The following is a 15,369-nucleotide window of genomic DNA, read 5'->3' on the forward strand; positions in this document are numbered from 1 at the left end:
AGCCAAAGGAGGATTTGACGTCAGAACTTCTGTTGTATACTCCTTTGCTGATTATCAATAATACATGACTATCATTATGGTTCCATTCTTGTTGTTCATTATGATGATTATTGAATTATATCTTTTCTGACCGATATATAATTGCATCTATTGGATTTTATGCTTGTATTCGTGTCGTTCTTTGCATGTGCAGGTGTCCATTCACGGAGATCGTGAGGATTGTGACTGGCCGGAGCAAAGTAACGGGAGTGTCAACTCTTCTACAACACTAGCGTTGGAATCCAAGTAGGTTCTCGTAATCCACCTTTAATTTGAAATTAGGAACCTGCATGATAGCATTGTTTGATTGTTGCTAGACCCATTTCGGGCTAGTGGGATCGCCTCTGTCCGCAGAGGGGATTTACCTCTCCAACAATTTGGCGACTCCGCTGGGGATCGAACCCAGAATCTCTGGTTTCGCAATCCTCCAGCCTCAGATCCAATCAGGCCAACCAGCTGCCCAGCCCACTCGGCCATCTGGTCCGTCAGGACAACCCTTAGTTGTGCAACAACAACTCCACCCCCAGCAAATGCAACCTTCTGGGCAGGTGGGCCAACCTCAATATCAACTAGGTTATCCTTCCGGCCAGATAGCCCAACCTACAGGACATCCTTCTGGCACTGCTCAACCCGGTTTTATGCCCCAGGCTGGACCCCAGACCCCATCCGGTCTTCAAATGCAAGTTGGAATTCAATCCCAACCAGTCTATCAAACTCAGCCTGTTTCTCAAACTCAGTTTGGAGTCCAGCCACCTTATGGTTACCAACAACCCCAAGGGCAACCTTCGTTTGCCCCATATCAAAATTATCAACAACTGCAGACAAATCCTTATCAGAATTATCCACAACCGTATGGTGCTCCTGCAGGACAGTTTGGTAATCCATGGAACGTTGGGGGGCAGAACCAAAATCCCTACGGACAAAACCCTATGGGGCCAAATCCATCCGGACAAAGCCCATGGGGGCAACCACCAGTGGGTTGGAACCCTGGTGCTCCATCCTACCAGCAGCCCCAGATGTCCTTCAATCCTCAGTTACCTTTCTTAGCAACCTTAGAATTACTGGATGTGTCCAAACTGACCAATGATCCCATTCTCCATAATCGGTATTGGCCTCCGGTTCCGACGAAATTCCCGGTGATTGTCCCAAATTAGATGGTAAAGCTAATGAAGATCCTTAAGCTCATGTCATGACCTATCACTTGTGGTGTTCATCCAATTCATGGCTTGATGATTCGATTCGACTTCGCCTTTTTCAAAGGACTCTCACTGGCTCTGCAACTAAGTGGTATATTGAGCTCACTCGCAGATCCTTTCAAGATTTTAACTCGCTGGCTATGGCATTTCTCACTCATTTTCAGTTTCCCATTCGATATGAAACGGGTACACACCTCCTGACATCCTTAAGACAGACAACGGCTACGCATATCTCTGATCATATACATGAATGGAGGCGGCGTAGATGTATGATCAAATTTTGGATTCCCGACCAACTTCTTACCGACTGGTTTACGACTTCGTTCGTTCCTCCAATAGCTCGGGACATTGCCATGGGAGCATGTGTCACTGAAGAGCAAGCTATCGCACGCGCTCAGTACCTTGACTTGGTTTATTCTCAGTCTGGTACATTGTATGATTATTTTCCTGATGCCCCGAGACCAGGAACATCCAAAGCACCGCCAACACCAACTGTTGACGGTATTATTGGTTCTGTTAACTCATCCTCGAAGAAAAATTTTGCGAACCCTGGGAAGCAAAAATCAAATGCTTCGAATGAACACACTTCTCAGGCTACACCCACTTCGAATATCACTTCCGAGGTCAATGTCGTCCAGTCCACCATGGCAGACAAAGCCTCGAAAGGAAAGAAGAAAGGAAAAGGGAAGAATAAGCCAGATCAACCTAAACAGGACTCCCCTAAACCTCCACCCGAGGAAGGTGCCAAGCGCAAACCCAAGTATCCTTGTCTTATCTGTGATGAATATCACTATACCAAAGACTGCCCTAGGCGGTCTGAGGTTAGTCGTTTGTTGAAAGGCGCTCCCAGGACTCCTGCGGTGCTCAAAGAACCCTTTCCTTCGCAACAAACTCAAATGGTGGCGGACCCTTCTCAACCTCCCTCTTCCTTCGGTTCCCAAGTATTTATGGCTGGGACGATACCTATCCACATTAGTACTCGAACGAAATAATATCCGTCGTCTGCTGGGAAAGAGCCTGAGGTCCCCTATAGTGCTCCTCCGTTCAATTCAGGCCCGCTCCACATCGAGAGACCTAGCACTTAAACGCCTATTCGACCCCCTCCAAAAGGAGTACTCCGGAAATCTTCTTACAACCCAAATGCTCATGCTGCATAGCACTACAATATTGTTGAGGACTTAGCTCAAACTCCGTCGGCTATGTCCGCTTTAGAAGTTCTCCAGAGCTGCCCTTCTCAGAGGAAGTCCTTGCTATCGGCTATCAGTGGCATAGACCTGGCCGACTAAGATTTGATTACTTTTCACTTGGAACGCCATACGCAGAGACTACCTCACCAAATCGCATTCCTCATACAGGTTATTATTAACTCCAAAACGATTCATCGTACAGTCATTGATGAAGGTGCTTCAACTTGCATCATGTATGTTGCCTGTTGGAAAGCTATTGGTTCTCCGACGCTGAGCCAATCTCCCACAACCTTGGAAGCTTTTGATGGAAGAGCATCCCGTCCTTATGGTATACTCCAACGTTTGCACATCTCTTTGGAAGGGAAGACGGTCGAGATGGAAGTTGAAGTTGTTGATGCTAATCTTACCTACAACCTCCTTCTCGGACGTAGCTGGATATACGCGATGCAAGCTGTAGCTTCATCTTTGTTTCATATCATCCATTTCCCTCATCAAGGGAAGATTGTTACCATAGACCAGCTGTCATTCTTCGCTTCCTCTTCTGAAGGAAACATCCCTTTTGTGGAGCACACCTCCAAATCATCTGAGAGTCTAGGAGTCAGGCTTTTCAAAGATCCCGCCCTCATGGGTGTTTTTCCACTCCCACCTCCTAATATTGCTTCTGTCAATATGATTACTACTCGTTCTGATCCGTGGATCCTCCCTCCCACTGATCAAGTAGAATCTTGGGGTGATGAGATACCGTTGAGTCCTGCCAAGCTCAACTACGTCCAAATCATTGCTGCATCGGCTCCCTCTTCTGAACCTGCTCCTTCGAGCAAGGTTCCCGACTCGTTCGCTCCATCCTCATGGCTTAGAGATGAGACTTCTTCAGACCCTTTAAAAGAAATATTCCCTTCTGACGAAGCCATTATTGAGACTATGTCTCCCGAGGAACCTCCTTGGCATGATTCTCACCATCGTTCCTCATTTCTCCCTACCCATCAGGATATGCTTACTTGTCTCGAGCGATTTTCTCCTTGTCTCCCATTTCAAACCCTTCAAACACCTATCCAAGTTTATCAAGTTTCCTCTGAAGGAAATATGGCGAACATCATGCAAACCCAGCCTATCGACATCTCTGCGAACCCAGGGATTGTCGAACATCTGCACATTGGAGTCACTTGTACTCCGGAGGAGATTCGACTCTATACCAATCTTTTTCGCGAATTTCATGACGTCTTTGCATGGTCCTACGAAGAAATGCCCGGCATTGATCCTAGCATAGTGGTGCATGAGATAATCACGTACCTGGGTGCTAAGCCTGTTCGTCAACGTTTACGCCCTGTACACCCCCGCAAGGCTGCAGCTATTAAGGCAGAAGTGGAAAAGCTTCTTAAAGCTGGTTTTATTTACCCTATCCCACTCACAGATTGGGTCTCCAACATCGTGCCTGTGACTAAAAAATAGGGGACCATCCGTGTTTGTGTCGATTATCGTGATATTAATCGGGCCTATCCTAAAGATAATTTCCCCACACCATTCATTGATCAAATTATTGACGAGTGTGCCGGAAGCGAAATGTACTCTTTTATGGACGGTTTTTCTGGGTATAACCAGATCAATATTGCTCCCGCTGACCAACACAAGACCGCTTTTATCTGTCCATGGGGCACTTTTGCCTATAAGAAGCTCCCTTTCGGTCTCAAAAATGTCGGTGCTACCTTCCAACGTGCAATGTCTTATGCTTTTCATGACATTCGCCACATTGTACAGCCATACCTGGATGATCTACCAACTCATTCAGTTAAACGTCAGGACCACCCTACTCACCTTCGTGATATCTTTCTTCGCTGCTGACACTACCGTATCAGACTCAATCCTCACAAATGTGTCTTCTGCATTGAATCTGGCCAACTTCTCGGGTTCGTCGTCTCCCAAGAGGGCATCCGTTTGGATCCCCTTAAAGTCGAGGCTATAGTGAATCTTCCTCCCCCTGCTTCTTTACAACAATTGAAAATCTTGCAGGGTAAAGAAAACTTTCTAAGACGATTCTTTCCAAACTATGTCGAGGTGGCTAAAGGTTTCACGCGGTTGCTAAAACGAGATGTCCCTTTTCATTGGGATACCATCGCTCAGGAATCCTTTGAATGTCTCAAGGGTCTCCCTGTTTTCGCTCCATTGCTCCGTCCTCCGAACTTCATCGTGACTACACTCTGTATTTGGCTGTCACCGACACCACTATCAGCATGGTTCTCATTCAAACTGACGATGATGACACTGATCATGTTGTATATTATCTCAGCTGCAACCTTTTAGACATGGAAACTCGATATGCTTATGTCGAGAAGTTGGCTTTAGCCGTCGTTTGTTCTGTCCAACGCTTCCGTCACTATATTGTGCTGCGCACTACCACCGTGGTTTCTGATTGCAACCCCAAGACGTACATTTTGTCACGCCATTTGCTGGGCGCCAAGTACTCAAAGTGGATTGTCATCCTCTAAGAGTTAGACTTGGAATTTACCACTGCCAAGTCTAAGAAATCCCTTGTATTCGCTGAGTTACTTTGCTCTTTTCCATCTTCTTCCCCGCCCTCTCACTCAGATGATCATATTCCAGATGAGACTTTATTTCTCATTAGCACCCTTGACCCCTGCTACGGGGATATCATCATATATCTGCAAACGTCCTCCTTTCGCCCCGACGTGTCCAAAGACTCTCGGCGAAGGATTCGTCATCAGTATTAACCATACCGTATCATTGGGGACACACTATATCGCCTCGGCGCCGACTCTGTTCTCCACCGATGTCTAACTCTCGAGGAAGTTGAGCGTGTCTTGAATGACTGCCACTCTGGTGCCTGTGGTGGTCACATGTCCGGATATGCCACTGCCCAAAAAATCCTCCGTGCTGGCTACTTTTGGCCCTTTATCTTTAAGGATTGCATTCTTGCCGTCCTCTCTTGTCATGAGTGCCAGATATACCAGCAGAAGATGCGAGCGCCTCCCACTCCATTGCACCCTGTTGTCACCGTCGGCCCTTTTTCAAAATGGGGCATTGATTATACGACCTGTAACCCTCGCTCGGCCAGGGGGCATGGGGTTATTATCGTTGTCGTCGATTACTTCACTAAATGGGCCGAGGAAATGCCTACATTAACTGAAGACGGTCACATAGCGGCGCAATTCTTGTTCAACCACGTTATCTCGCGATTTGGCGTCTCTCAAGCCATCGTCACTGATCACGGGAAGCATTTTCGTAATCATATGATGACGGAACTAACAACCCAGCTGGGCTTACAGCACGATAATTCGACTCCATACTACCCTCAAGCCAATGGCCAAGTTGAAGTTATCAACAAGATTTTGGTTACAATGCTTCAGCGTACCGTTGGCATGCATAAGTCTAACTGGCATTTGATGTTGTTCCCTGCCTTGTGGGCCTACCAAACCTCCGTGAAGGATGCCACCGGTTTCACTCCATTTCAACTAGTTTATGGACTGGAGGCTACCCTTCCAATCGAGTGTGAAATCCCTTCATTAAGATTGGCTGTCGAGCTACTTCCCAACACTACTCCGTTAGAAGAATGCCTTCTTTACCTGGAACTGCTAGATGAGACCCGTCGCCTAGCCTCTTTGGCCATCGAAACACAAAAGAAGCAAGTCAAGACTCACTTTGATTAGACTGTCCGTCCACGTTCTTTTGTTGAGGGAGATTTAGTCCTGCTATACGATCAGGCAAACGATAAGCTGGGAGCAGGAAAACTCGAGCCTATGTGGCTAGGTCCTTACATTGTCAAGAAAGTTTTGCAAAAAGGGGCCTACGAGCTAATTGACTATGAAGGGAACCCTCTCGGGAAGCCCCGAAACGGGTTGTACTTGAAAAAGTACTATGCGTGATGCTTATACACTTTATTTTGTACATACATGTACTTTAGCAGGTGTGTTGTGTGTGTGTTTTAGCTTTGAAGGCGTGATTTCCGCTTATTGTGTCTTTCGCTTCTTGTGCAGATGTCTGATGCACCTTATGTTGGTTTCGCTGATGGTGCCTGCCGCAGTACTCGCAACTTGTCCTCTGCGGCGTGGGTGATCTATGATCCTCATGGAAAGTTGATAGATCTTCAAGGTGTGTTTGGGCCGTACCACTAACAATGTCGCCGAATATTGTGTTGTAATTGAACTACTTGCTGAAGCAATCAATCTCGGTATTCGTGCATTGGTAGTGAACCTAGACTCTCAACTTGTCGTCCACCAGCTCAACGGGCAATATTCCGTCAGAGACCATCACATTTTAAGGTTGTATTTACGTGTGAGATTGTTAGAAAGGAACTTTGATTTTATCACATATCAGCATATTCCAAGACAATTGAACACATTAACTGATGCATTGGCTAACCATGTATTAGATAGACATTTGCGTAATAGATAAAACATCATGCAAGAAAGCATATAAAGCACAATAATAATAAAACCATAGAAATAGGCATATGTATATATATGTGTGTCGCAATGTTTGCACCACGTGCATCATATAGTTCAAAAAATAATACATGTTCATCCTGATACATCCGGAGACGACATGTCCCTCAAAAAATATGCATAAAAGAAGCCTAGAAGTCTAATCGCGGTGGTGCTCATGATAGCACGTCACCGCGCGCACCAATCGTCTCAACAGACGATGGACACGACTCGGCACCCCCACTATGTGCCTCTGGTATGCAAAGGGCACATCGGCCAGTCTAGCGTAACCTGGAATCCCTCGAATGAGTCCCTCGAGATTTTGAACCAGCTCTTCCCCCACGGCACCCTCTGCTCGAGGGTCAGTTGTGGGCTGGACCCTCCGCGCTACAGGAGACAAGCCAGTTGGTCGCTCTGGGCCAACGTCTGCATATACATACAAGTGTCATCAGAACATGCATGTATTAACAAAAACAAAAAAAAATACATAAAACATCAAAAAACAAAGAGATCATACCCAGCTCCTCATCCCACTCCTCTCCCTCTGGCAGTGGGAGGTCTGGATCCCCGGTGAAATTAGTCCCCGCGTATGGCCAATCCTCCACCATAATCAGCTGACGGCGGAGCCATATAAAGAACTCGGGCCGCCAGGACATCTGCTGGCCCCCTCCTCCTCTGGGCATCAGTGCTGCCCAGCGAGCCATCCTAGGCTCTCGTGGCAATGGATCAGCCACTATAGCTCCCTGAATCTGAAAAATGGGTAATCGTTCCAAGAAGAACGACACCACAATTGAGCCATACCCGAACTGTTTCACTCCTCCCCGCTTACACTTTGTAAGTTGCCTTTTGATATTGGTGGTCACCGTTGTAGCCCAGTCAAAAATGGTGGGGTTGAGGCATTCTGTCGCTAGTAGCAGATGATTCTTGCTCGCTTCATGGGGCACCTGTAACCCGGCTGCACGAGTGATGGTGAACAGTATCACCTTGAGAACCAAGTCCCGAACGGTGGCAATATCCACCTTGGCACTGTTTTTCCCAAATTGTGCCCCTGGACACACTCGGGCCATCACCTCACCCATCTTCTCCCCGGAAGGTCTACTTCCGGTCAAGATGGGACTCGCCCCTCTCCATGATAACCCAGTAATGAAATACACATCGGACACGTCAAGCTCTAATGTTTGGTCCCGTAAGCGAAATACTTGGTCATCAACATCCCAAGCGTCAACTATGAACTGCAATAGCTCGGGCTGAGCTCGCAGGTAAGAAGTGAGGAAGAATTTCTTGAGACCACAGTCTCTTAAGGCGTTCATGCATCCCTCGTCCTCTATAGCCAAGGCATCTACGGCATCATGTTCCCTTTCTTTCCATTCCACCACCATTTTGCCTGTTTTCCTGCGCCCACAAGGATGAATAAATCATTATTAGAACACTGGTAAGCTTACAATCCAGACAAATTTAAAATGCAATGGGAAATTTCAAAGAAAAAATTAGGTTGCGCGGTTGGCGTGACTGTTTCTAAAACAGTCACGCCAATGGCGCGACCCCTTTAGGAAAATCACCCCATTAGCACTGGTCCGTGCCAGATACCCGCGCCAATGGGTGCGGCCCTAAATTTTGAAATCTGTTAAACACACATGGGAAACATAGAATAGGAAAGATAAATCATGTGAGTACATTTTTTATTAACAGGAGATATACATTTATAGTACATTATGTGACTCTTGGGTTTCAGATCCCAAGGTCTCTTGGACTGCTTTTGTCCATTCGACTTCCACACTAACCCATTTAGGATTAGGTGTCCAACATTCCCCCCCTTAATCCGAAGGGTTATGTATGAGTCCAAGAAGAGAGCTGTAATAAAAAATGTGCAAAAAATGCATGGCAACACTAGGTTAAATGTGCTCTATGAAATGTTGGTATAAAGGGCGGTGGTTTAAGGATGACCACCAACACTGGAATGCTTAGTGCAGTTCCCGGAACTCTTCCAAAACTGGCAAGAAACTGAAGTTTTCTGCTAGAGGAAGTGATCCTATTGTTTTAAAGAGGGAAACCTTCAACCATAAAAGGGAGGTCTCACCTCACATAAAACGTAAAACTTCAACCTGAAAAGGGAAGTCTCAACCTGTGATGGTTTAAGGATAACCAACAACTCTGGAATGCTTAATGCAATTCCTGGAACTCTTCTAAAACTGGCAAGAAGCTGGTGTCTTCTGCTAGAGGAAGTGTTCTCAATTTTGTTCCTGGAACTCTTCCAAAACTGGCAGGAAGCTAAAGTCTTCTGCTAGAGGAAGTGTCCCAGATTGCCAACTGAAGGCATGTTCAGGCATCTTTGTCTCTGGCCACCACTCTGAAACTGTGTGTGGCAGGTTGTGGCTCAGGCTCGCTTGATGTGACTTTGAAGCTTGTAGATGACCATCATTTCCCCCCCTGTCATATACAAGGTGAGAAGATGGAGAAAACTCAACTGCAAGATTGTTCAATATTCTGGAACAAGTTCTGACATGTGTTTGGAATATCTTCTTGGTTGTTGATGCCCATTGCCAAGAAGCGATCCATCCAAGATGAATCTTTGTTCTTGCAGGACGTTTATTTCTGAAGCATCTGTGTGAAGAATGACTGGTTTTATGACAATGCTTACATGGATGAAGATCAAAACAGTGATCTTTCAAATGGCCAACTCGATCACAGTGTTGGCATTTCACGATTTGTTGTTTTTGTTGTTGTTGTTGCTGTGGAAGAGGGGCAGAATCTAGAACAGCTGAAGGTGAACTGTCATGAGGAGCAGCTGAACTATCATGAATGAATCCAGCACTCTGAAACTGAATGGGCTTTGAGTAGTCTGGAATATAAAAGGACAATTCCTTGTCATATCCAAGACCTGTTCTGTGCTTGTTGTGGACAAGTTGTTCCCAAGGTCTTATGATGGGCTTGGGAAGTGCAGACTGAGTTTTTGCATCTGCATGTTCAACTGCTGCTTTATTTGAATAAACTGTAACATTATTAACATGTTGTTGATGGGTGGTTGTCTCAATGTTCTAAACAAAAACAGGTTCAGAATGGTGTCTATTTTAATGTAGCTCTTCTCGTTGTAGTTGTGATTCAAGCTGCAAAGAATTGATCTTTTCCTGTGCATTTTGTAGACATGTCTGAATTTCTGAGAGAGATCCTTTGCTGATTTGTAATGTGTCATCAACAGTAGATAATATCAGAGTTTTAAGGAACTGTAATACTTCACTGGTTCTGGCCATTTTTTTTTCTTCTTCAATGTCTGATTTACACCTTGAAAAACTTATCACAACTACTACTCAATGCAGAAAAGTAATATCTACTCACAGTACACAGCAATATCCTTTATAAATGTCAACAAATGATCAGTGTGCAATATAAAAGTTTACAATTAGCTCACAAAAATCTTTATGCAGCAGTGGAATCAAGGAATCAATGCACTATAATGAGTTTTAAATACAACAACAGGGGCAACAGCAACTGCAAACTTGCTTGGAACCTTCAAGTACTCCTTCAGAAATGATGGTTATCAAAACTTTAATAATTATAACACCATGTCATGGGCATTCTTTGAACATTGGATTGTACCGTTTAGGCCTCATACGAACTTATTTAAAATAGCAGCTTCAACGTATTTCAGGCAGCATCATAACGTATTCAGGCAGCTTAAATCACAGTTTTCGTTGCATTCAATACAGCTCCAGGTCAGCACACAAATAAATCGATGAGTGATATACAAAACTGATTTCTTTCTCTGCAATAGAGACTTAATGTCCAGCACATACAGTGCACATATTAAGAACAATAATCTGGGTGATTCATACAACAAAGAGGCTAAAGGGAATTAGCCCCTTTCTGCACTATTGATTAGACTCAACCAACAATTTACACAGGTGGAAACACGACCTCTTTTAACTGGAACCTTTCCCAAACAACCACAGAAAATACCTTATACAAATTAATCTCAATGTCATCTCTCAAGTATAAAAGTCTGGACACTATTTCAATGAGAGAATTCACATTTGAATTTTACACCAGCACCTTGCAGCAAATAAAGATTTGAACCCCTGACTCTATTGAACTGAAAATATCCTTCAAATCCAATTTTCAAATACACAATAATAGAAGCTTTGAAGAAGGCCGAGTAAGCAAAAACACGAACCCAAACCTTACTACATTTTTATTCTGGCTACAAGAAATGAATTCAGTAGCCTGTAAAAAGTAGCATACTCTGCTCCTTGTGCGAGAGTGCTCTCGGCTTCACTTCAGCCACACAAAAAGAAAGCAGTGAATCCACAACATGGAAACAGAAACTTTCTAATTAACGAGTAGTGACTCGTATCTGACGAACAAGGAACCTTCTTTATTTTTCCCTTTCAAAATATTTGTATGGACACTTTTAGAATTACACTAAATCCCAGCGATTGATGTAAAGCAACCAAATCATCAGCCAATAACAGGCTACCCTGCTGAGCGTGGAAAACTTACAGACCTTTAACGGATCTATTGAATTGATACAAACCACTTCTAAAATTTTATACCGTTGCCATCCTCAAGTTGAAAGTCAAAATGTTCATCAAAGATAGTTGGACTCATCCATACTGCTTCCGCTTTCAACTTTATCATTAAAAAGCCTCTGCCAAAAAGCACCTGCACACTATTGTTGGACAGTTGGAAGAAGGTTCACTCTAGAAACTCATAAACACGGAAGCATCTTATGCTTGACAACAATTTGATGCTAGACTGGTACAAAACAGATACATTTAATATAGATCAATCCACCTTAACAGCTAACTTGACTCTATCCAAGAAACATCAATCTGTCCCCACTAAAATCAACCACTGTCCTCCGTAAACTATTTTCAATTACCAAAAAATCGTCCACTGCTGCCAGACTAGAAAATGGCGTTCTTCGCAGCCAATACAGTATGCCCCCAGTCGCACTGGTGGGCACAACAAATATACCAAACAAGAAAATTATGTTCCGCACTTTCTATACTGTGTCCGTAGAATTTTATTGGTAGACGTACCCAATCTTACACGGCATTTCCTCATAAAACAACAAAAGCCCAGGAGGACTGTGATATAAAAGTTCAGTAAAAGCTTACAAAATGTCTGCGATGAAAGAAATTGCACAAGCTTTTTACAAAGACAACGAAGATCAAAGGTTTACAAATTCTTCTCCTAAATTACAAGCAATTCAGTAAATAAATGACGAAGCTCCGGTTTTGTATGCAAAATTCTTGATCTGCCATGGATCCAGCCTCGAATGACTTTGACTTGGATTCCTTCATTGAACAGCAGAGCAGCGACGACGATGTGAGCGATCTGCCGGGGCTCAATCATAGCCTCGAAGATATCCTGAATGATTCCGAGGAGGAATTGTCTTCGGAGGGGTCTGATGATGAGGCAGCAAAACCTTTTTCCTTCAGAAACCCTACTTTCACACGTCAAAGGCAGGAAAACGATGAAAACAACGCGGACTGGGCCGAGAAAGGTCCGAAGAAACTGGAGAAAGTCGAAGGACATTCAAGTTCGTTTTCAATTACAGACAGATTGAAAATTGGATATGAGAAAGGTAATGCTTATGACCCTGACGCGTCTAATTCGAACTTAGAGGAAAAAGGCAAGCCCTTGCATTCGATAGAAAATATAGATCAGAAAACTGAAGTTTCCACTGATGCGTCTAGTTCGAATTTAGAGGAAAGGGGCAAGACCTTGCATTCAATAGATAATAGATTTCAGAAAACAGAGGCAGACGCAGCACAGCACACGACGCGTTGCAAATGAACGAGAGAGGCGTTTGAGGACAGAATAATGGCAGAAGCGTTTTTGCATTTTTGCATGGGAGAATACATAAAACGCATAGCTGACAAGCGCAGAGATACCGTGTCAGGCCCAGAGCGCAGGTACAAGGACAGTGCAAACGTTTCAAATCAGGTCAGGATGACAGCGCAACAGAAGAGCAAGGCGCAGGCCGGACTGTATTAGAGCACGTGTGGCAGATTAACATAGCCGTTTGAGGACAGAGCGCTGGCAGAGGCAGAGGCGTTAACCAACGAATGCAATTACACTAGAGGAGAGAGGAACGTTTCATACATTCAAGTGAATATGGAAGACAGTGCACAGGTCTGTATAAAGGAATACGGCAGAAATATACTGCACAGAAAGGCCATAAGACAAATGGCTCACATTAATTATGCATGGCAGGAATACGCCCGCTCTGATACCATGTTAAACACACATGGGAAACATAGAATAGGAAAGATAAATCATGTGAGTACATTTTTTATTAACAGGAGATATACATTTATAGTACATTATGTGACTCTTGGGTTTCAGATCCCAAGGTCTCTTGGACTGCTTTTGTCCATTCGACTTCCACACTAACCCATTTAGGATTAGGTGTCCAACAAAATCCTCCTTGCAAAGGCTCAATCAGGAAGCCAAAATGCGGAAAAAATGTATGGAAATGGAGCTAAGGGAAGCGCCTCTTACCTGGAACCGACGAAATCGAGAATGGTTGCACGGATTGGTTGTAATCACCGTTTGAAGTTCGCTCCCCAAACAGACCACTACTACTATTCAAAGAGGTAAAAAGTAAAAGTAATTCTATTTTTTACCATTTTCACCATATTTATAAACTTTTTGACTTATATTTAGGTTTAAAAAGTTATTTTTTGAATATTTTAATATATTTTTGGTCGAAGATGGATTTTACGCTTGCTTCTTGTGCAGCGACAGGTCTTTTACGCAACTTCGATGGTGAAACGAGTTGTATTTTATACTTTTTTGGACTCAGTAAATACACGAAAAAGTCACTGTGGAGTCATCTTTCAGCTCTTTTCTGACTCGCTAAACATGAAAAGATCGTCGAGTTATCCCTCTTGACTCGTTAAACGTAAATAAGAGGCGGTTGTCTTTAAACTCTTTTCCAACCGTGTAAAAAATGAAAAGATCGTCAGACCCTTGTCGTTTCAGGTTCGTTAACGGTTACAAAGCGACGTGGTTTCGATCGCTTTTTTACTTTTTCAGGTTGAAATCACTACTCATGAAAAGTACTCCTCGATCGTAATGGTCGGGCGGTTCTTTCGAGCATTGTTTTATACTTTTTCAGGCTCGAGAGACACAACTTTACGAAAAAGGACACCCTTGGAGTTTTCTTTTCTGTTGTCTTTTCAAACTCTCTAAACATGAAAAGACGTTGAGTTCTTCCTTTGTCAGACTCGTTAAAATTTGATGACATTGGAGTCCGTCGAGATGACGTTACAAGCATATGCTATCCCCGTCAAGCTTGTTAATAAAAATAACTGGGGTACTTGCCAGAAATGGTGGGGGAAAATGGAACCATAATTATTGTCGTGTCGGCAGTATGTCGCTCTTGAACATGGCACTTGTCTGCTTTCGTGTCTGGGTGGGGATATCTCATCTCATTTTTCACTTGCCTCCATGGATTTGGGTAATCTTGTTTGACCTCTCATCTACTCATTGCCTCGTCATCATGACCTTTGATCCATTGATGTCAAATACTGCCAATTCCACTGTCGTGCCGCCGATATGTTCAAGAGAAGTTGACCTCTGCAGAATAACAACCTCCTTCTAATATCTCACATAATTTTGATCCACCACAACATTCTTTCTCTGTCTCGTGTCGATGATGTGGGAAACACTATGGCCCACCTTCAATCAAGGTCACTTCCTTTCGACTTCAGCTCATTATCCAAGAAGCTGATCTAGAGACTCCCTTCTGGTGCCTTGGAGCCTGCATGCCTCAATGGTAGGTTCTTCGTGTTCGACGTGAGGTTTTCATCATTGGCCTCCGATCGAATGATTCTACGGGTGTTCGACGCCAGCTCACTGATTCACACGCCGTAGATTGTACCTATAGTACCTTGAGGGCCATTGTCATTTTTGGTGGTACCTCTTGCGTCTGTTAACAGTTTTCATTATTGACTGGTAATCAGACGATGTTCATACATGTTCGACTTCAACTCATATATTCACATGCTTGAACTTGTACTTTTGTTTGGGTCGAGATGGAGCACAAGACCCTATATTTTGTCTGTTGGAATCCAGGATGTGATTTTTGTGGATTATTGTTACATGACTCATTCATTGGATGGCTGCGACCATACCTGAGTCTATACATCGATCCTCACCGGATGGCTGCGCCCATACCATGGTTCTAGATTATTATGTACTCTGTTATGGATGGTTGTGCCCATACCACATATATCATGTACTGGAGCTATCAGTTGTATCTCTCTATGCAGATTCTCCGGCGGCAACTGCATGTGTTCTTGTAAAGCATTTCACCCCTCTCTCTCTCTCGGGCCTCATGCTTTAGGGGGCATCTGTTACATAGTAATTTGTCACCATTGGTCACCGTCCCTGTTACCCCTTTCCCGCACTTTGGAGGACTCATTCTGGGACCTGTGAGCAGTGACATAACTTGAAAACACTTGCATTATGTTCCCCTAAGTATGGACTTCATATGCCTTGAAG

The 15,369-nt window shown here is 44.0% G+C and overlaps 1 protein-coding gene across 1 annotated transcript in view; it reads right to left on the reverse strand.

Annotated features, from left to right (window-relative positions):
* Positions 1-12,965: 12,965 nt before the first annotated feature.
* Positions 12,966-15,369, reverse strand: part of LOC149259068 (small ribosomal subunit protein uS9-like) — a 38,015-nt gene continuing 35,611 nt past the window's right edge. Inside the window, exon 3 of the mRNA XM_089451213.1 lies at positions 12,966-13,023. Within this exon, the coding sequence (XP_089307339.1) occupies positions 12,966-13,023 (58 nt within the window). The remainder of the gene's footprint in view (positions 13,024-15,369) is intronic.

Source organism: Pinus tabuliformis, chromosome 6 (genome assembly GCF_031772625.1).
Source record: "Pinus tabuliformis cultivar Carrire ecotype Pingquan chromosome 6, CPIR1, whole genome shotgun sequence".
In the NCBI taxonomy this organism is placed as follows: Eukaryota; Viridiplantae; Streptophyta; class Pinopsida; order Pinales; family Pinaceae; genus Pinus; species Pinus tabuliformis.